Raw genomic sequence first — 21,824 nt, 5'->3', positions numbered from 1 at the left:
TGTGCCAAGGTTGGCATGCACTTTCCTGGCATTTACATAGACCAAATATTGAATTTAGACATCAGATTAATTAGTATATGAGCAGATAAGTATGCAAATAAACAAATTCCTTCAAAATGGGACAACATCTGGAAGCCAACATCCTTAATATATATATCTTATTTTATTTGTTCATGCTGCAATGAACTTTCCATGCATGGGAGTAGTTAATTTGATTGCAATCTAGCTAGCTAGCTAGTGAAGTTTAATAAATTTGCTTCATTTTGTGGCTCCAAATTAAAGCAAACACATGCACTAGTAGATATGTAGAGAGATCTTATATAAAAGATGGTCAAGTTGATGGCTTTTTATACATTAAGGAGGTAGTAATGTTAAAAAAGGATTGATTAATTCATTGCTTCAAAGCACTTTTGTTTAATTTATAGGATGATTGATTGATGTTGATATATGTATATAAAGTTGTACTATGAAACAAGTAGGTGTTCTTATTGATTCCCCCCTTTTCAATTATGTTTTGTTTATGGATAATGCATGCTCATATTTAAGATACTATATCTTGTTTTATTTGCACCAACATGATCCATTGATCCCAAATCTTGAGAGGGTAATATAGATATATGTTAATGGTGATATATATATATATATATATGCAACAACTTGTTTAGATAGAAAGAAAAAAAAATATTCTTGATTAGAATTGGATCTTTTGGGTCTCAAAAGGTACTTCAATTCTTCATGAAATATTCTCCCATCCAAGCTTGAAAGAGTTTAGTTAGCAAGGCTAAACTTGACAAGTTATATTTATATCTTGCAATATTCAAGGGGAAAAATAGGGAGGTATCTACAACTTACAAGGTGTTAATGTGCAAAGTCAATAATCCCCTCAATAATCGAGATTGTTAAGACGTATACTCAGCTTGGTAGTAGTACCCAAATTCAAATTTCCCACCTGCTTACTTACGGGGAAAAAATTGTGAATGTGCAAAATTAATTAAACTTGGGTCTTTCAATTAAAAGTATTCATTCTCAGCCAACTACTCAATTACTCCTCGATAGTTAATTAGTTATTGAAATGATTATAATTGGAGGTGGAATCACTAAACCGAATTTAGAAGGAAGTATGAACAAAATTTCTCAAATCAATGGCTCAAAAAGTAGGAAAGCTATAAGAAATGGAAAACTTTGTAGCATATTATTTTTTGTTGAATTCTTATATACTTTTAGCTTTGGGCCTAAGGAAAGCCTATTTAAACGTGGGCTCAGACATTCCAACTCATGTGGACCTTGAATTTTGCGGTCCAAAAAAAATGGGCCTAAATTACAACGGTCTTGTAGAATGTCTAAACGGGCCCAATGTATACAAAACCAACTGGGCCAATCCATTGATATTGGGTCATCATGCCCAACTAACCACATCACCACATCCTGAATAGTCACTACATCGTGTGGTGGGGAAAGCCATGACAATGGGACCAAGTGCTAACGTGGCAAGATCAGGATGGGAAACATGGACCCCACATGCCTCCTCAAAGGCTCAGAGGGTCCTATGTTTCTTGACGAGGAAGAACCCTCTCCCTTTTCTTTTTCTTATCAGTTGTTGAGGCAGACTAGGATAAGCCAATCACGAGGCTTAAGATTAATCTTCTTCCATACACATCACTACTCGGTAAACCAAACGAAGCTTATTCAAACGAACACGCTCCATCGCGCATGGAATCGTCTCTCTCTATCTCTCTCGCGTCGTATATGGTAAGTCCAGCTAACTTGTCTCCGTAATCTGTTAGACGTGTATTTGTGTGTCAGCTTGGGTTTAGGGTTCTTCAATCCTTGCAGAACGTGTTGAGAATCAAAGAGAATTGTTGAAGGAGAGCGAGTGGGCGGGTTAGTCTATGTCTGGTCTTCCTTTGTACGTTTGCGTATAGTTTGCCATTATTATTATTATTATTTTATCCGTGTTCATGAGCGCGGCTCCTAGCTTTGAATTTCGGATGATTTTTCTCTTCTGATTGTTATGATCAGTATTAGTGCATGATTCGACTTATTTTGTTTCTTAATTTCTGGATTTGAATTGTTTTTGCATTTTAATTTCTGGGTTTGTGTTTTCTGGATGAGTTTTGAATATGTCATCTCGTATTTGCTTGCAGTGAAAATACTTTGAAGCCAGGGTTATACTTATACCGTACTAATTTCATCTTTCCAGCGAAGGACTTGTTCCATTAATAGTTAGTTTTGAAAATATGGCATCACCCCATAATACTACGCACTCTGAAGCTGCGAGATTGGAACAAATAATCACTGAGTTCTATACTAAAAGTCTCCACATTATACTTGAATCGAGGTCTCCTTATATGTCCTCGCGCAATTTTAGCGGTGAGCAAGTCATGTCTTCTCCATCTTCATCCTCCTCCTCCTCGTCAAGTGTTAGACCAAGAGATAAATGGTTCAATTTAGCACTTAGGGAACGTCTAGATGTCTTAGAAAATCTTGATCTCTGGCACCAGAGCAATCTTGAGCCCATGGTGGTTGATGTAATTTTAGTGCAGAGGCAACTTCAATGGGAGTCAGTTTCCCCAAAAAGGGATCTTGTTACGAATTTGTTCACGAAAGAGCGAAGTCCATTTTGTTGGAATTCTGATCAGGAAGACTTTGGGTGCGAAGCGAAGAGTGAGAAGGTCATAGAGAGATGGATTGTGCAGTATGAGAGTCGAAAACCTAGGGACTGTGGTTCAGGGAGTAGAAGATCAAGTAACACTTTGCATACCTTGTATAAGAAATCGATACTACTCTTAAGGTCATTGTATGTCACTGTCAGGCTTTTGCCTGCTTATAAGATTTTTCGTGACCTCAATTCATCTAGTCATATTTGCTCGTTTTCTCTAGCTCATAAAGTCTCTTCTTTTCTCGAGCCTTTTGCTCGAAAAGAAGAGGCAGAAATGCAGCGATTTGCGTTTACCCCTGTGGATACTCCTTGTGGTAGGCTTTGTCTTTCGGTGTTGTACCGATCCTCACTCTCAGACGTAAGCTCTGAACCATCAACGCCTATGTCTTCCCAATTTATACCCGATTATGTTGGGAGCCCGTTGGCTGACCGACTGAAGATATTCTCCTCACTACCTGTGTATCCATCGTCTCTACCATTCTCAAGACGGCATAGCTGGAGTTATGACATTGACAAAGCCTTGTCGCCATCAATTTCTTTTTCACCATCACCTACATATTCAGAACCACGAGGTTCACATTCAAACACTTTTTCCCATCGTCCTCCTACTATGAGCTTGCCTCCTCATCCCCCTGAGACATCTCTGGCTCATAAGAAGAGCACTAGTTATGATGACTATAGTCCATCCCCTATCTTTACACCCTCTCCGTCCCCATCACCGCCAATCTATATTCCTGGAAGATATATTTCAAAGGCTCTTCTACAATCTGGGAGTGCTCCTGTCGGTATACCTGCAACTAAGCTTTCCAATATTTCTGCATTGTCCCAGAAGCCAAATATTTTCACAAGTTCTCCCTTTGAAGGTACGAGATCTGGCATTGCTGAGGCTGAAAAAAGTGCTGGTACAGCTGAGACTCATGGTGCTGTAGAAAAGGTATTTGACATGCCCATTACTAGTAGGTTTCCATTTAAAATGTATCTGTTTTTCAGTATTTCCCCCTCTGCTGTAGTTGTCCCATCATGCAAAAGATGAAGCTATAAAGTACTCCAGCGTTAAAATATCGTCACAGATTTCATTTTCCAAAAGTCCCAGTAGGTATTTCCAGGAGGATTTTGATGATCCTGAGTTTCGTTGCCGATTTGATGTGGAGGATGATGATATGACAGATCCAGTAAGCAGGTGATTTGCAAATGTTGTTACTTGCATTTGTTGTTGATGTATCAGTTATCTATCCATTAGTTATCTAATGATGTAGATATATTAACTTAGTTGTGTTGCTTTATGCTTAGTATGTGCCCTGTGCATTGCAAGCCGATATGATATGAAAATTGAAATTATAGATTCAATATCTTTTACTCAGAAATTGTGCTCTTTTTTGCTTGTTCTCAAGTTTAGAAATCAGAATGAAAAATGTAAAATTAGAAAATAGCAAAGCATGGTTCAGGCAGAGTGTGGCAATGTGTTCTACAATGCTTACTAGGTGCAATAGCATCTAGATCATGTAGGCCATGGAAACAATTTCAGTGATATTTTAGTATGGGGCTGTTATCTTAATTTTTTTCATCAAGTGGTTTTGATAACTGTGTATGACATGGTTTCTTCGCATATTAATTTCTTAGTTACAGTTTTCTTTTAATATGAGTGGTTACAGTTATATGCTAGGGTGCTGATGTTATTGGATTTATCAGGTGGTTAACTTGTTTTAATTATTGCCAAATTGCCACTCACTATCGTCCTTGAAATCCATAACCTACTGCTTATGAACTTCAGTTTATTTAATCGATTAAGTAATATGTTGTCTAATAAGTTGTTGATAATAATTTTCTAATAACAATAGAATTAACTTTGCACCCTTTTTCCTCATTGTAGGAGTTAAAAAGTTTGGAGGAAAATTTTTAACAAGGATGCTGCCCCCTTAGTATCTAGACAGAGGATAGCATTTAGTAGCTTAAATATTTATGAAGTACAATTAAAATGCGAAGGTGCCAGTAAGGACAATAATCACGGAAAGGTTGATGCTGATGAAAGTTGGCCTGTTGATTGTATGGAACTTGGATGTTGACAGGTAATGATAATGAGGTTTACGGAAAGATTTTATGAGTTATATGCCATACTATTGGAGATGCCTATTCTATTTTGGAGGGGCGAGGGAAAATACGTTGGAAAGATTTTATCGAATATTCCTTCAAGCACTTGTAGGAGTTTTTGAAGATAACTTATAGCATAAATCAGAAGCTTTCTGGTGTAATCTCCAAGAACTCTACAAAAGGTTCAATAACAAGTTAATAATTGTAGTGCAACGAGCAACATGTATTGTGAAACATTGTCATGGTGCATGGTGAAAAAATGCTCCTAACCCTTGTGCATGTATTATTCTTGTCCTTGGAATGAAGTGGTTGCATATTTCTGTGCTGCTAACCAGGCCATTAATGTCAAGGTTATGTGTGAATCCAGATGATCCTTGGTTGAATTGTGTTATCGTACCTTTGATGTTTCTCTGCTTCCTATATCATCTTCGTTTATTTAGAAAAATTGAGGGCGAGAAAATTTCTCATCTGTTCTACAAATCTTGCAGACCAGAATCTTTTGATAAAAAATGTCAGCTCTATGATCCAGTTGATCCTGGGGGATTGTTTCCGATAAAATCCCAAGGTGCTGCAGTTGGTGAGCTTGTCCATATGTTGAAGAAAGCACCTCCTCTCCGTCAAGACTTCTCACAAGTCTCTGAGCCTGAAACTTGGATTAACAACTTTCAAGAAGCTAATCAAATCTCTGACACACATCCATGTAACCATACTGCTTCTTCAAGTGTTACATATTCTAGGCCTGTCGCATCAAAGACAACAGCTGATGCATTACAAGAACTCCGGACTTATGGAAAGATAAAAAACTCATTGCTTAGTCAAGGTGGTAGGTCTCTCACTTCTGCTGGCTCTTCTTCTACATCAGAACCTTCAAGCAGAGGTACAACTTAATTTTGAACTCCTGCTAATACTTAACCTTTGATATATCACTATATCTATACAGCATTATCCTTTTGAAAGACTGCTTCATGCTAGACAGTAGACAGCTGAAGCATTTTCTATCATCTTTAGTTCCCTCACCTTTTCTGTTCCAATGTGTGTATATATATATATATGCCTATATGGACCATACATAAATGTGCAAAAAAGATGAAGTTTTTCCATATGGTTTTATGCAGTATGCGAAAGGTTTTACTTTCGCTCGGACATAAATAAATGTAAAGAGAATACACCATATCAGATTGCTTATAACTGATTTATATTTTGTAGTACCCTTGTTTGGCTGCTGGGTCATCCCTGTGATATACTAATGCTCTGTTCTTTATCGTATATTTCCTATTATCTGGCTTCTTTTTTTTTATAATCTTCTGACGACCTGGTTTTTTTTGGTATAGTTTGGTTGTTAGTGTTTGAATTTAAGCAGGACTGAGAAGATTTGAACATTAAATGTTCTAACTGAAATGCTTATCTTTATTAGAGCACTCCCATAACACATTTTGTTCACGGTACATACATAAACCAGCAAAGTATTCTACTATCACAATACACATTTTGTTCATAAAAATGGGGGGTGGGGGTTAAGATTGATAGAAAATGAGTTTTTGGGGACAAGGATTTTGGATAGTGTGAGGAAGTTCCCTTTGAGTTGCAATATTTCACAAGCCAAGTTCTTAGTGGTACCTACCTATTCAGTATTCCGTATAGAATAATGCTTGAGACCCCCAAAAAGTGACCCCCAAAAGACCCCCATTTAATGTGGAGTGTTGGATGTGAAGTGAACCCTATATGTGTGTTTTTAATCAATGACTATTTTAATGCCACATAGATTTGGAGGACTTTTGGGGGTCAAATTTTAGGGGTCTCTAGCATTGTCCTTAAGTATATTTGGCGCAGAATGGAAATCTAGGCCTTTTTAACAACGGCATCCTTTTGGGTACCAATGGGCTTGTATTTTTCTGAGGCCCAATGGCTGGTTTCTTATTTTTTTTGTTGGGTCTTGCTTGCACTCACGCTCACTTGACAATTGTTGCTTTTGGGTGAGAAAATTGCTATATGCTGCAATTGACAGCTGGTGAAATTATAGAAATTGCTATCATCTTGGCCATTCATTTAATCGAACGACCAACCAACAATATGACATGTCAGCAACAAGCTTGGTTGTGAACACAAAATCCGTTCTCTTGAATCTTGTATCTCTCGGTGTCTCCTGAATCTCACTCAGTCTATGGCGGCCAAATGAAGTAAAATGAACATCTCAGGTCCCAACCGGCCAAACATGTCAATCTTCCATATATAACCATCTCCGGCGAAGTAATTGAGATCCGAATCTAACCTAATTCAAGAGTCTTACCTCACGGTTCCAACCATCTCCAACGGCAATCTAACCCATGATTAGAAGAAACCAAGTTTAGATATAGATGAATAAACAAGGATATCTGATGGATCAGCAACAATCATAACTGGAACAGGACTCACAAGTCACAATCCATTCTCCGACACCATTTGACGTTATTTTTACATTGGGTTTCAATTTTTACATTGGGTTTCAATCCAAGACTTAATCGACCCATGTAGTTTACGGACATGTGGCCCGTGAGTTTACTATTGGGGTATTGGGTGGAGTCTAGTGGGTTGTGCTTTCAGTGGATCTCTCGTCAACGGTCAACAAAAAAAGAAAAAAGAAAAAAAAGAAAGATCATGGATAGGAATGCCATTAAAAATGTAAAAGCACTACAAGAGAAGAAGAGAACAAAAAAAATAAAATAAATCCTATTAACCTATATATAGCTGTCTAGTTACAACTTTAAACAGAAAATGTAATAACCTATGGGTGGGTTCAATATGCCAAATTATACTGGTTATCTACAGTGCAATAATCAAACACTTCAAGAACAACAAACAAAACATCCTAAACAAGTTAAATCAGGTGAGGAACACTGAACCTTGATCAACGTATACAGAAACTGATTCTCTCATTTCTTCTTCTTCAGTTGCACTTGCATGCTTTATCCAGGGCTTCAAAAACTGACTCTATAGTCACCTCCTCCACGATTATGACTTTGTCTCTTGATTTAGAACCAGAACGTATAGATAACTGCTTTCTCTTCACCCCTAAAACCTGTCTTTCAGAATATGGAGTCATAAGGGTATCCACATTGATGACACAATAGTTAAAAAAAAAAAAAATCTGTTGACGAAATAAAACCCAAACAAACTATAGTTTTAGCTGCTTAGCCAAAAAAAAAAAAAAAAATACTTCCCAAGTAATAAACTATGCACTTTTTGAATCATTCTTATACTGAACCATTGAGCAAAACTAGACCACACCATTGCTCAAAGCATAATAAAGTACATCATCTTCCTGCATACTTCAATTCAAAACAGGAATGAAATTTTGAGTACTGCCTTAAAGAAGGAAAAAAAAAATGTAAACCCTCCATTCCCACACCCCACAGGTCACAATTTGCTCTCCATATAATAAATCTTAGACCTTAAACTGTCTAAGATTTTCGCTAGGCCGCCATCTGCTTCCCAATACACAAGATAGTATCATTAATGGGTTGAATAAAAAGGTAAACAACGCTGTGCACAAGGCTCACATATCGGAGGCTGCGTGTAAGAAGAGCAAGATTTACGCAATCTGTGACCTCTAGGTTTCAGATTCACTGAGACAAGTTTTATCACACTATGCCACGAGCCCATCAAAAGCTATTCACCTTCAAAGCATTCCATCCCCCAACAAATCAACTATCTATCGCACAACACGAGTGGAACAGGACTTGGTTGAACTATGAATCATAAGTCTAAGATATGAACTCCCTAATGTAGGTTCACCAACATCAAAAGATCTACATAAAGGAGGCAAAAGCTCATTGCAAACTCATTTTTTTACAGTAAAGCTCTGTACATTCAAATGAATGCTCGTCAAACTTATCAGTTCTCTGTAACTGTAAGCATCCAAATTCCTACAAATCAAAACAAATTATTTTGGTGGAAGAGAGATACTCCTCTTTAAGAGAATTTTTTTTTTCCATGGAACCAAATTTTCCAGTCCAAGTTCTCCAAGGCCACAGATTTAGTAAATAGAAAAGAAACCCACCGAGCTAACGTATTCAATCAGTGCTGCATTAGCCTCCCCATCCTTGGGAGGAGCGTCGATCTGTACCCCAACAGCCTCGTCACTGAAATCTACAATCACAAATCAAACCATAAAAAACTTTAATCCTCCAAAGAATCGAAACAGTCGTACATAAATTCATGTATATGCGTGTGTTCATATGTGTAGAGATGTTTATGTACCCGTAATTGAAGATAACCTGGCTCCGGGCTTGGCGTGGATGGTGACGGCGACGGATGACGGAGCTATGAAGCGAATACAGGAAGGGAAAGTTTTCGAAGTGATCTGAATTGACTCGCCCGAGTTGGTCTTCGCTTTTCCCTTCTTCGCCGGAGCCATTTTTTTTTTCAGAATTTATGGCGATGCAGTCGTACAATGAACCCCCCAATTTGTCCGGTGAATCTAAACAGGTCCGCGATCGACGATCCAACACCCCCCAATCATCAGAGTCCACGTCAGCAAACCGTATGAGCTTGTTCACGTGTCACAGAATTAAAGGCTTTGTATTGGGCCGAGATCGAGCCCATCATTTCCAGGCCTTCATAAAATTCAGGCTGTTCAGCCCAATTCTGCGAACAAGAAATTAGGAACATCGCAAAGCAGGCCTCAAGCCCAAGATAAGCCAGCAAAACATTCGCAAACTCACGTGTCGTTCGAATTTTTATTGGGCCTAAAGCCCGGCCTGAATAAGCTTTCGGCGGGAAAGCAGTTCATCTTGGCACCAAACATTTTCCCAAACACCACAAAACAGACCCCATCCTACCCTTTACGATTTCCTTTCAAAGCCCTAGATAGTCCAATCCGATCCAATCGCGCAGTGCGGGGCAAAATGAGTAGTGATGCGCAGGTGAAGGAGGCAACGCGTGCGTACCAAAACGCGAAGGCGGAGGGGAACCGGCAGGAGGAGGCGAGGTGGGCGAATTTTATCGGCAACATCTTCAAGAACAGAGGAGAATACGTGAAGGCACTCAAGTGGCTGAGGATCGATTACGATGTCTCAACCAGGTGCTTACACGAGAAGCAGTTGTTAGCCACCTGCCAGTCCCTTGGAGAGGTATATCTCCGCCTTGGATCCTTCAAGGATGCCTTGATTTATCAGGTAAGAATGTTTCGACTACCTTTTACCATTTGTTGGAATTTTGTTTTCTCTGTGGGTCTTCAGTGAATGGAAAGTCCAGGGAAACTTTGAGATTTTGATTTTGCTGAAAGAATAGGGGGTGATAGACTGAGTTAGATGTGGTTTTGGAGCCAGCTTGCCAGGAAATTGAGAAATATCCATCATCTGAGTCAGTGCTCTTGCTTTACCAGGCTTCACAGTGAAACAATTAATAATGTCGAGAGATACAGAAACTAATTTTATTTGAGAAGTTAAGGGGGGTCAACGATGATAAAATACGAAAAACAGTATGATTTTTTTCCCCTTTCCCTATTGAAAAAAAAAAGAAGCGAGGCAATTTCCATTGTACATGTCTTCCCTGCTGCCTAGATAAGTTCTTTTGAAAAGGGAGTTTTTCAAATAAAACACGTCGTCCTCAGGAATGATTATATTGTTTTGGTTTCGAACTTCTAAGAAATAATTTTCATTGCAGAAGAAGCATCTAGAGCTTGCCAAGGATTCCAGCGACCTCGTTGAGCAGCAAAGGGCCAGCACCCAACTCGGTCGTACCTACCATGAAAAGTTTCTAAAATGCGAGGATGACCACAATGCAGTTCACAGTGCCAAAAATTATTTCAAGTCTGCCATGAAGCTAGCTCAGATTCTGAAGGAGAGCCCTCCTACAAGTAAATCTTCTTTCATCAAAGAGTACATTGATGCGCATAATAATGTTGGAATGCTTGAAATGGATCTCGATAACTTGGAAGAGGCAAAGAAAGTTCTCACTAAAGGATTGGAAATCTGCGATGAAGAAGAGGTGGGTGAAGATGATGCTGGGCGTAGTAGGCTTCATCACAATCTTGGAAGCGTTTTCATGGAGCTGAGGATGTGGGATGAAGCTCGGATGCACATCGAGAAGGACATCATAATATGTAAACGAATTGGGCATTGCCAAGGTGAGGCAAAGGGGTATATTAATCTTGGAGAATTGCATTACAGAGTTCAAAAATATGAGGAGGCCAATCTTTGTTACCAGAAGGCACTTGATCTGGCGAAATCTATGGAAGATGAAGATGCCTTAGTTGAACAAATCAATAAAAACATTGAAATTGTAGAAGAAGCCACTAAAGTAATGGATGAATTGAAAAAAGAAGAGCAGAAACTTAAAAAGCTGACAAGAAATGTGGCTAATGCAAGAGGCACGCCACATGAAAGGAAATGTCTGCTGCAGCAATATGCGTCTCTTGATCGTCTCATTGAGAAATCAAGTATAATCCTTGCATGGTCTAAGGTACCATGCATTTCTCCATCTCTTTGCTCAGCTCAATCATTTTGTTAGTCTTTAGCATGGAAAGAGGTTTTGCGAGTGTTAAGTCGACAAAAATATTTCATATGTCAATGTTGGCTGCATTCACATCTGATTTATCATCTAAGTCATGTTACTATATTCTACAACTACATGCTCAGCCAGATATGCTCCTTCACTCATGCTTTTTTTTTCCCTTTAAATCTACACTCCGGCTCCTTTTAGTCTTTAAAGTCATGTATTTTGATTTACCATTTTTCAGTTCACCATTTATAAGTTGCCTGTTTGAACAGCATGAACTCATGCCTCACCATTTGAGAAGCATTGTCTATTTGTTAGTTTTGTTTTCTCATGCAAGGAATGTTGAAACCATTTTACTGAGTAATAAGACCGTCAGAAAGCGAAAACTGGTGCCATTAAACGATCATCAAATATTTGTAGGTGGCATCCTCTTTTGTTTGTGAGGCTAGGTGGGGAATTTAATGCTGAATTATGAAGGCTATGGTAGTGGATTGCGACTATTTCTGTCTTTGTATATTATGTACAGTACATTGTTAGTAATTGATCTGCTGGTAACTTTTAATTGTAGTTAGTTCTAATTCTCTTCAAAGTTCCAGGTAATTGCAAATGTCTGTAGTCGAAAAAATAAGCCATCAAGAGTGCTTTAATGAGTCATGGTGTGTTATGAGATATAGATGACTAGAAATTGGTTATGTTTTCAAGCGAGGTTACTAATTTGTAACTAAATTGGCCTTCCATGGCATGTGGCTCTTGTCACCAATATTGACACGAGTAGATCAATTTTAACACTGTCAAGATGCCTTGGAATTTGGAAATATAGCTCATCTGGTTTATTTTTTCTCTTATGAAATTTAGAAACGTGTAATTTATGTTGTGAAAATTTTTGTTCAGCATTGTGAATTTGCGAAGGCGAAGAAGAAGATAGCAACCAAACTATGTGACCAGGAAATACTGGGTGATTCGTTTTTGATAGTTGGGGAATCATATCAGAAACTCAGAAATTTCAAGAAAGCCTTTAAATGGTTCATGAAGAGTTGGGAAAAATACATGTTAATTGGGAACTTAGAGGTATGTTAGATATTATTTTTTTAGCCTGATTGTATTAAATTTGTACATTAATTTTCTCAAAGTAGTTGGAAAAGATTGAAAAGTAGCAAGAACTCTAAATTGGGATGTACTTCTATTCTTTATTCATTGAGAACCTTGATAGCAAAGAATGGGAGTAAATTTGAGCTACATGAGTTCTAATATGGTATTACACCTTTTATAAAGCTCATGCTTTAGTGTTAATGTATGGGTTGCTATGATGTTGAATACATGTACATTTTGCAGGTAATAGATCTTATAATCTCTTCTATCAATTTCAGGGTCAAGCATTAGCTAAAATTAATATTGGTGATGTTTTGGACTATGATGGTGATTGGGATGGAGCTTTACATGCCTTTGAAGAAGGCTACAGGTAATTCTTATATTATGTCAGGTGCAACTGTTCCTCTAGATTCCTAAGCCATATCTGCAATCATAAACATTTTCTTTTAACATTGTATGCATTGGGCACTTGCCACCAATGTTTGAAAATGGTGCTCCTCATGTGCAGCGTGGCTGATTATAATCATTTAGACATCATTAGGCATCACTTTCATTAGCATTGTCTGTGTTATGCATATTGGTCACAAAGTTTGTCTCTTAGTTTCATGTATAATCGCTTGGAACTCTATGGTCTTCATCCTTCCTGTTGTTTGAAATTAGTTAGACGATGCTATAATCTTGCTTTCATTGCTAGCAAGTTGGTGGGAGTTCTCAGAAGCACTAGAATTGGTTTGTCAGTTAATGATTTTGGCTTTCGAGCTGTTGGAATGTTGACATCTTTTGGTGCAAGAGGAATAGTTTTACGTTTGAAGTATGAAGATTGAATGTATAACTTAAGTTTCTCACATTTTACTTCTCAGGATTGGAGAGTTCAATGTGTAATTTCATCACTGTTTACTAGGACTCTTGGATGAATACCCTGTGGGATTTTTTTTATACCTTTTTTTTAAGAAATTAGGAGATGCTGCTTTTGGTTTAGGCTTTTCTTTGGAGCCAAGGGACGTTATCTTTGTGTGGGTTTTGAGCATCTCTTTCTTGTGCAATTATAATATTTGCTTTCATCCTATTATCATGGGTGCAGTATTGCCGTCAAAGCTGATCTTCCTTCTGTTCAACTTTCTGCACTGGAGAATATGCACTATAGCCACATGATAAGATTTGACAACAATGAAGAGGCCAGGTAATGTGGTACCATTTAAATTTTGGAGTTGACTTAGCAAGATCCGAAGTTGAAGGTTCAATTCTAGTTTTTTATTGCTTTGTATAGGTAGTTGCTATAACTCATTTCCATGTAGGAGGCTGCGTCTTGAGATTGACAATCTGAAGCAGTTAGAACATCGGAAAATCAAATCAAAAAATGTGGCAAAGGACTTCTGTTCCGAGACTGAGACAGAAGGTGATGATCGTTTGTCTGATAATGAGTCCAGTGCAGCCTGCTCACCGGATTCTAGCAAATCCAGTTCAAGTAGATCAAAATCTTTATGCAGTGTAGACGAGGTTAAAGATGATGTACCATTGATTTCACTGGTTCGATCCAATAAACATTCATCCAAAATGAAAGCTATTCATTCAGAAAAGGCGAATGCTTCTACCAAGTCGAGTGCAACTTCACTGCAAAATTTGCCTAAAGAACTTCATAATCAGCAGACGGCTGTTGGCCGTAAACGTGTTCGTATTGTCCTTTCCGATGATGAGAGTGAAATGCATGATGAAGGGATGTGTTTGAGTGGAAGATCTTGCCGAATGGCAACACAGGATGCTACTTCTGATGAATGTGAGATTTTACTATTTTACTTAATAGATTTCAGATTTTATGCCTACTTAATTTGAAGCTCTGAAATATATTTCTTACCTTGCTGCAGTTAAGTCTCTAAACAATCCAGCGAGTGCCACATATAGATTTCTGGTTAGCAAGCACCTGATTTAGCTTTTGAAGTATATTCTGATGTTGTTGGTCAAGTGCTTAATTGTTTTGGTTTTGCAGGGCATCTCAGCAGTTGAATCTAAACACACTACTAGTTCGAGCAATCTCAATAATATTGAAGAAAGTGCTTTCTCGTACAAATCTAGGAGCCCTAAAGTAGCCACCCCAAGTGACAAACGTCTTGCCGTCCATCTTGAGTTGCAAAATGCGGATAATTCTAATGATGTGAGTGCACTTTGTACTATTGAGGTTAATAGAACTTTAGTTATGGATTAGTTAGTGTAGCTCAAGAACTTTAGTTATGGATTAGTTTGTGTATGTGATGACTGGGTTTTACTCATTAACATGATATACATAACAATTTTAATCATGTCACTTCCCCTGCTGTAGATCCCTTGATTATATACATAAAATTTTTAATCCCGTCATTTCCCCTGCTGTAGATTCCTTGATTTGTCTCTATCCTGAAAATTCAATATGTACGAATCATTTGCTTCCATTACGTTTGTTGAAATATTGCAGATAAATGGCTCTGATGACTTTTTAGGCTTGATCTAGATATTGTCTGTGAAAGGATGGATTCAATACGTGTGTGAGCGGGCTGGCCCTTTAGTCATTATATGTTCTGGCACGTGCTTTGGCACTTATGCTTATTCATCATCTCACCCTTCCTACTACTGATGTCATGATGTTGATGACCACGTTTTGCTGTGCTCATCATTTTTTATGCTGACATGTGATCTTTGGACTAATGCAGATATTTATAACGTTCAATATTGACAATGAGCTCATAAATGTACAAATGGGTGACAAGCTAAGCATTGGGTCTATGAAGATTGAGCTGGCTTGCTTATATTACTTACAACTTCCTGCCCAAAAGAGATCAAAGGGTAAAGAGTTTAGCTTACAAGCTTTCTACTGCAGGAAATTTAGACTGTTACCTAACTCTAAAGATTCCAGTGTAATTTTTACAATGCAACTGTTTGCGTGGAAATGGGCTTTTGTGAATGATTACTGTGAGACAGTGAGAATTCTTTGTGTTTTCACACGTGCATGCCGCACACACAACCTTTGATGTTCTCTCTCTCTCTCTCTCACGCACATACACACGCATCAGACCATCTAAGGTCTCACTAACATATGACATATCTTTTGTTAGGTCTCTTGCCTATCATTCATCATATGGAATATGGCGGAATAGCTATAGAATCCCCAGAAGCGTTTGAAATGCTAAAGGACCATTTGGGGAATATGTTGGTCCAAGTTTTTGTTGATGGTATGCTTGACGATTGTTTCTCATCGCATGAACTTATTACATTTGCCCCCAATTTTTTTTTCTTGATGTTTTATCAGATTTGATTAGGTTTCAAAATATGGGTTTTTATCATCTGTTTCTCACAGAGAGCATTGAGAGTTTCATACTTCTCCTCCATCTGTCTGATTCATCAACATCTGAAATATCGAGTATTATTGATCTGGTATTAGACATGAATCATTAGAAATGAAGATTGAAATGATTTTGCTTTAATAGCACACGACATTTACTTAAATTGTGGCATTGCATCAACAGTTGACAAAACAATCAAGTATGAGCTGTGTCTAGCATACCTTGTTACACCACTATCCTAGGCACTGGCTACTGAGTACTTGCTGCATATTCACTATGCTAACCAATTTGATATTGGAAAACTGATGGTAGCATCATTGATTAAAAAAAGGGTGGGGCAGCTGAGGGACACAGCAGAGTTTGATTTTCTTAAAAAGATGTTTTTCAACTGGACTTTTAGTAAGTGATAAAAATAGTCCAATTTTCCAGGATAATGGAAAATATCTTTTTAAGTAAAGATATTTTCGCAACTCCTTATTTAACTGAATTGAAGACAATTAATGGATATTAGCTTGTAAAATCTTGAGAAGCAATTTCGTGTTACAATTTGGGAGGCAATGGTCGTTCCAATCCACTATCCATAGTTGCTGGAGATGGTTAGCGTATATGTAGTTGAATTCTATAAGACAAGTTTCTGAACAATATAAACTCTTCCCAGTCGATAATTCCATGTAGGTGCCGAATTAAATTTATTGGAATAAATCATATCCTCATGATCTTTCCCCTTGTTTTTTTATAGATAATCACCATTTGAAAGGAAACCAACTTCAGGAGTCCATGAAACTGACCAGAACATTGGATTTTTTCTGCTAACTTATTGAGCATGAATACGACAACAAAGAAAGTATAATCATTTCAAGCGAGTCTCCGAAGTTGGCTCTGACTTGCTTATTTTATGTATTTTTACTTTTTTGATTAGTTAAGTTTCAACGTATTCTTATTATACATTTTTGCTAGTGATTGTAATGATTGCACCTTGGTTTGGTATCTTTACAGGATGGGTCCAAAAAAGGTTAATGAAGCTTTATATTGACTGCTGTGAAGAGTTATCTGAGTCACCTAACCTTAAGTTGCTTAAGAAATTATACATCTCGGAGGTCAGAAATGTAGATGTGTTGCATGATTGAGTGGGTCACTCTTTTTTTATTACATATGTTGTTCTTGGAATCAAGTTGTGCTATAGACCATTCTTTCTACATTGTATTTTCCAGGTTGAGGATGAAGTTGTTGCTTCTGAATGTGAATTGCAAGATATATCTATAGCTCCACTACTGAAGGCCTTGCATGCACACAAGACGGTTGCCATGCTAGACGTTTCTCACAATTTGTTAGGTAACCATATTCAGGTCTACTATTGTCCATAAGTTTCATACTTTAATATCTTAACTTGTTTATGGACTTGAAAAACGCATGTTGACCATTACAATGTCAAGGTATGGTATAGTTCTGTTATATTCTCTCCATGATTCACGCACTTGTTTTCATACAGCCATGACTCATGTGCTTTCTTTAAGAATGATCACACCCACAGAGGAAGAGCCCAATCCCATGGTGAGAAATCACATGGAGGACTAGATATTTGGCAACCTTACCTGAATCCATATTGGGAAGTAGATGAATTCCACCCCATGTTTCATTAGATACAAAACTCGTCTGAACTCAAATCCTAGAATGTCAGTGCAATTGGCAATTTTAATCTTTACTCTTCCTCATTTTCTCCTTTTTTTCTCTCATGTTAAATCGTACAAGGAACCTGAAATTGTAGTAGTGTCCTAATTCCTGATGCAATAGAACCAGGCATTTTTCTAGATGTGGATTATTTGTCCTTGACAAAGCAATTAGGAGTTTGAGCCAATATGAAACACAAAACATACAACGTACATATGTTTGAAATATCTGGATATGCTTCTTTTTTTCTTGGGCTAATAATACCTCTTTTATCTCTTAGGAAATGGAACAATGGAGAAACTTCAACAATTGTTCAAGTCAGGACAAAAGTACGGCGACTTAACTTTGGATTTGCATTGCAATCGATTTGGCCCAACTGCTTTGTTTCAGGTTCGTAAATGATTTTGGAACCTTCTTCAATTCTGCATGTAAAGTGCCTCATATTGGTTTACCCTTTATGTTCTGTTCTTCTCACTCTTTTTCCTCCACATTCTTCTTTTGTCCATGTAAAGATCTATCTCGTGTATAGTATGGAATCTTGATAACCATTCCCACTTCCCTTCTTCCTCTCAATTCGCTGCTTGTGGAAATTATTACTCGCTTGAGGTTTAGGAGTTTAAACAACCTCCTACAGTGCCTTTATGGTGCTCAAATGACTACCTTCTACAAGCCAACTGTTGAAGTACGAACTTACATATGAATGGACTAAAACAAAGTGATTACTCGTGGCTTGCAATACTTAAGTAAGGAGTGAGTTTCTTCCAATACTTAAGGAAGTAGTGTTTTTAAGATTACATCCTCTGATTTGTTTTTAATTCACTAGGATCACAATGATGAAGTCGAGGCCTTTAATTTGGCTTTTTAATAAGCTCTCTTTCTATCTTCAGATTTGTGAATGCCCTGCACTCTTCACTCGACTGGTAGTGCTCAACATCTCTGGGAATCGTCTCACTGATGGATGTGGATCGTATCTAGCAGCAATTTTGGAAAATTGCAAAGGTGAAGTGCATTGACTGCTAGTTAATGTTGGTTCTAATTCTCCTTTTAGATCATGGTCTTGAACTTTTTGGCCTTAAGTATCTGATTGTTGCTTATATTAAAAAAAGTATTTGATTGTTTATCATATTCTCTGGTTTGGATTGATCGTGTATACGCTTAGCTATTGGATGTGGTTTTTTAGGAGTTAATAAATATCGAGTCAGCATCTCTGTTGAATGCTCTTGCCCATGGATTCTTGTCTAAGTAAATGCTCTTTCTTTTGTAGCCCTTTATAGCTTGAATATAGAACACTGTTTCATCACTTCTCGAACAATTCAAAAGATTGCTGGTTCACTGGATTCTGGATCCGAATTGGCACAGCTTTGTATAGGTAAGCATGATGACTAAAAGTCTAGTCTAGAACTAACAATTTTCAATGTATTATTGTTAGTTGCTTAACAGTTTCACTCACTTTGACAGGATATAACAATCCTATATCTGGAAATGCTATTATTAATCTATTAGCTAAATTGGCTACTTTAAAAAGGTTTGCTTTAATAATAAATACTGTTCTTTTTATCTAAAGTTTTTGACATTTTAAGTTGGTTAAATATGAGATGCATCTCTCTAATTTATGCTTTTGAAAATTTTCTTTTGTAGTTTTGCAGAACTGAATCTGAACGGTCTAAAGCTAGGTGCGGCTGTTGTTGATAGCCTTTGCCTGCTTGCTAGAACATCATGTTTGTCACAATTAAGGCTGGCCTGCTCTGGTATAGGAACTGTGAGTAAACTATATGACTTTCTGTGGTTTCTAAGATTTACTGAAAATCAATTTCACTTGTAGTTGTTGTTCTATCTATCACTTATGAGTGGATAATATGATATCATGTAGGATGGTGCATTACAATTAACTGAATCATTGTTCAGTGGGACTCAAGATTCTGTTAAGCTCGACCTTTCTTTTTGTGGATTGACTTCCACTTACTTTCATAAACTTACTGCCAATGTTAATTTGATTTCTGGCATCCTTGAGCTGAACCTTGGAGGAAATACAGGCATGGAAGAGGTTTGTTCTCTCAGTCTTGGTCAATTTGAGTTGCTCAGACCGACCTTGTCAAAAATTTTGCTATTCTTTGTTCATTTTCTGATCAATTATTTGTGTTACTGAATATCATAATAAATACAACTGTTAGCTCGGTCCCCTTAAGTGTACTTTGTTTCCCTCTTGCCGTTCTTTGCACTATTTGATTTTCAAGGAATCTGACAAAAGCTGTTGGCACAGGGTACAAATGCACTCGTGTCTCTGCTTATGAACCCAAAATGTTGTCTAAGAGTTTTGGTCGTAAACAATTGTCAGCTGGGGCTTACCGGGGTTTTTCAAATACTTCAGGCACTAGCAGGTTCAAAGCAAACCCAATATGGTTCCATAATCCCCCTCCACTTCCTTTTTTTTGAACTTAATCGTTTCATGCAGAGAATGATTCTCTAGAGGAGCTGAATCTTGCTGATAACACCAACTTGGGCAAGCATCATCCTGTGCATGTGCAGAATGACCCGTCAACAAAAGAAAGCTTAGATTTCCTACAGCCTAACTTAAATGTATCCGAGTCTCAAAAGTTGAGCGCACCTAAGGAAGTTCAATCTGATGTGCCAGGTCCATGCGTCTTAAACAGTGACTGCAATATGCTTGAGGTTGCTGATAGTGAAGATGATCATATCAGGGAAGAAGCCGCTGCATCCGGATATGAAGACAGCTGCACCAGCTCTTGCCAAAGGAATTCATCTCCAGAGTGTAAATTCATGCAACGACTTGCAACTGCCATTGGCATGTCAAAGAAGTTGCAGTTCTTGGATATGAGCAACAATGGGTTCTCAGAACAATTTGCCGATGCAATATATAATGCATGGTCATCAAGGCTGAGAGCTGGTTTTGCTTGGAGGCATATCAAAGATGAAATATTCCATTTATCAACCGAGGCGAATAAGTGCTGCCTGGTAAAACCCTGCTGCAGAAAGGATTGACTTGCTGCCTAAACAGTCTTCGACAGCTTAGTGGGCCTGGCCAAGCATAGCATGGGCTTTGGATAAATCATTTGGCCCGAGGATCATCCATTGTCAATACGTGGTGTATCCACCGTTTTCGTGATAACCCTATGAAAATATATTGTTGAGGGAGGAGCACCTCGGTGGAAGTAGAACTTGTGACTCAACCAATTGAGCTACACCTCTTTGATTCTTTTAAAGTAAAACTAAATATATGTTTAAAAACACATAGTTCACATCAAAATTAACAGCTAGCACTAGTTTAATATGTGATAAACGAAAACTTTTCAGTTTTAGGTGGTGGAATCATGAGATCCCACCAAATGACCCTTTTGAGGTTCCAGTTATGATATCAAATTATGTTGATTTTAATCCTTAATTTCAATTATTTTCGAAAGGAAAAGCGGCATTTGGAAATCCTGGCTGTAAACCAATCATCTTTAATTCATCATCATCATGTTTTGTTTCCTAGTTTCTTACTTTCATTTTAGCCCTCGTTCATATGGACTAGAGTTGGGTGTTTAGGAAAATCTACATCTTAAATATTCATAATCAATAGGTATCTCATGTGTCCTTTGAATTGGGGTTATAATAAAAGATAATCTTTTAGGATTTGTAGCATTACTCTTATTAGTAATCACATTAGATATGTATTTTATAATTTGAATGTAATAGTTACTAATACTTATGAAAATTTATTAATTAAACATTTGAGAAAATCAAATTTCTAAATTCATTTTTGTTGATTTCTAAAATTTTAAAGTTAAATAATATGTACGAAACACCAATATTTGAGTACGGAAAAGCGAAAGATTTTTATATTCCGTCATCCCTTCAAGTTGAAGTTGATAGAAAAACAGACTTGACATAAAATTAACTTGGCCTTTAATTAAGGTATTATAAGCATTCTTTGAGACACAAACCGACAGGGCTTACTCCATCAGTTGTCCCACACTAATAAAGCTAGATAAAATAAATAAAAGCCTTTTCTCCACCAACTTGGGAACATACATGACGTCGGATTGACTTCATCCTTGACAGTCATATGTTGATTTTATTAAGGAGCTGTATGTGAAGCCAAGAGACAACCTTAAAGCAGCGATCAATGAAAACATATATAGAGAGACATACAATCAATTAATATATATATCCTAACAACTAGGATCCCAATTATCTCAGCTGTTGAGGTGTATACATAAGACATATGGAGCCCATCACATGCATCCCAGCAATTGAGACCTATGCATACACCTCAATGATTGAAATCGTAGTTGTTGGCTGGGATTTGGGATCCGTAGTACTTATGTCTTATATATATTGACCTTTGTTTGCTTAATTGATCTGTTTCAACTGGTTTTTACTTTCATATCCTTGCATGTCTCCGCAACTTGTTCGTTGATGAATCATATGATTGTGAATGGATCAACTACTTTTGACTAATAATTCCCAGTTTCAAGATAGACAAGCTTGCTGTGGAGCTTAATTTCTTTCTTACATTTTGAGGGTTCGGT

General features: G+C 37.5%; 3 protein-coding genes across 7 annotated transcripts; 2 read left to right on the top strand and 1 right to left on the bottom strand.

Moving 5' to 3' along the window:
* The first annotated feature begins 1,573 nt into the window (after window positions 1-1,573).
* LOC119980413 (autophagy-related protein 13b-like) lies at window positions 1,574-6,013 on the top strand. 3 transcript variants are annotated; one of them, XM_038823109.1, is made up of 5 exons: window positions 1,574-1,749; window positions 1,834-1,881; window positions 2,145-3,593; window positions 3,670-3,839; window positions 5,236-6,013. In XM_038823109.1, exons 3-5 carry the CDS (start codon window positions 2,238-2,240, stop codon window positions 5,633-5,635), a joined length of 1,926 nt encoding a protein of 641 aa, XP_038679037.1. In that variant the 5' UTR covers window positions 1,574-1,749; window positions 1,834-1,881; window positions 2,145-2,237; the 3' UTR covers window positions 5,636-6,013. The 3 variants fall into 3 exon arrangements, with proteins under 3 accessions (XP_038679037.1, XP_038679044.1, XP_038679028.1); XM_038823116.1 differs by having other exon boundaries at window positions 1,834-1,906; XM_038823100.1 differs by lacking the exon at window positions 1,834-1,881.
* Window positions 6,014-6,785: 772 nt separating this feature from the next.
* Window positions 6,786-9,245, bottom strand: LOC120008698 (UPF0235 protein C15orf40 homolog). 3 transcript variants are annotated; one of them, XM_038859087.1, is made up of 4 exons: window positions 8,984-9,245; window positions 8,784-8,872; window positions 7,627-7,802; window positions 6,786-7,064 (listed from the first exon to the last, which is right to left on the bottom strand). In XM_038859087.1, exons 1-3 carry the CDS (start codon window positions 9,138-9,140, stop codon window positions 7,671-7,673), a joined length of 378 nt encoding a protein of 125 aa, XP_038715015.1. In that variant the 5' UTR covers window positions 9,141-9,245; the 3' UTR covers window positions 6,786-7,064; window positions 7,627-7,670. The 3 variants fall into 3 exon arrangements, with proteins under 3 accessions (XP_038715015.1, XP_038715017.1, XP_038715012.1); XM_038859089.1 differs by lacking the exon at window positions 6,786-7,064 and adding an exon at window positions 7,378-7,577; XM_038859084.1 differs by lacking the exon at window positions 6,786-7,064 and having other exon boundaries at window positions 7,378-7,802; window positions 8,984-9,244.
* A 303-nt stretch (window positions 9,246-9,548) lies between these two features.
* Window positions 9,549-20,656, top strand: LOC120004622 (protein TONSOKU). The gene is made up of 20 exons (XM_038854000.1): window positions 9,549-9,900; window positions 10,391-11,188; window positions 12,116-12,292; window positions 12,592-12,683; window positions 13,395-13,493; window positions 13,609-14,087; window positions 14,176-14,219; window positions 14,298-14,462; window positions 14,995-15,127; window positions 15,397-15,513; window positions 16,621-16,721; window positions 16,836-16,956; window positions 17,573-17,682; window positions 18,180-18,291; window positions 18,557-18,661; window positions 18,751-18,817; window positions 18,931-19,051; window positions 19,163-19,336; window positions 19,553-19,670; window positions 19,745-20,656. Exons 1-20 carry the CDS (start codon window positions 9,631-9,633, stop codon window positions 20,290-20,292), a joined length of 3,951 nt encoding a protein of 1,316 aa, XP_038709928.1. The 5' UTR covers window positions 9,549-9,630; the 3' UTR covers window positions 20,293-20,656.
* Window positions 20,657-21,824: the final 1,168 nt, after the last annotated feature.

The sequence above is a fragment of the Tripterygium wilfordii genome, chromosome 2, assembly GCF_013401445.1.
Source record: "Tripterygium wilfordii isolate XIE 37 chromosome 2, ASM1340144v1, whole genome shotgun sequence".
In the NCBI taxonomy this organism is placed as follows: domain Eukaryota; kingdom Viridiplantae; phylum Streptophyta; class Magnoliopsida; order Celastrales; family Celastraceae; genus Tripterygium; species Tripterygium wilfordii.
This window is presented reverse-complemented; position numbering and strand designations above follow the sequence as displayed.

Coding starts and splice junctions, on each gene's coding strand:
- LOC119980413 (XM_038823100.1), top strand. CDS start 2,238: ATGGCATCACCCCATAATACTACGCACTCTGAAGCTGCGAGATTGGAA. Junction 3,594..3,669: donor CTCATGGTGCTGTAGAAAAG/GTATTTGACATG, acceptor CCTCTGCTGTAG/TTGTCCCATCATGCAAAAGA. Junction 3,840..5,235: donor ATGACAGATCCAGTAAGCAG/GTGATTTGCAAA, acceptor CAAATCTTGCAG/ACCAGAATCTTTTGATAAAA.
- LOC120008698 (XM_038859087.1), bottom strand. CDS start 9,140: ATGGCTCCGGCGAAGAAGGGAAAAGCGAAGACCAACTCGGGCGAGTCA. Junction 8,873..8,983: donor CAGGTTATCTTCAATTACGG/GTACATAAACAT, acceptor TTGTGATTGTAG/ATTTCAGTGACGAGGCTGTT. Junction 7,803..8,783: donor TGATTGAATACGTTAGCTCG/GTGGGTTTCTTT, acceptor TCTGAAAGACAG/GTTTTAGGGGTGAAGAGAAA.
- LOC120004622 (XM_038854000.1), top strand. CDS start 9,631: ATGAGTAGTGATGCGCAGGTGAAGGAGGCAACGCGTGCGTACCAAAAC. Junction 14,088..14,175: donor GGATGCTACTTCTGATGAAT/GTGAGATTTTAC, acceptor ACCTTGCTGCAG/TTAAGTCTCTAAACAATCCA. Junction 14,220..14,297: donor GTGCCACATATAGATTTCTG/GTTAGCAAGCAC, acceptor TTGGTTTTGCAG/GGCATCTCAGCAGTTGAATC.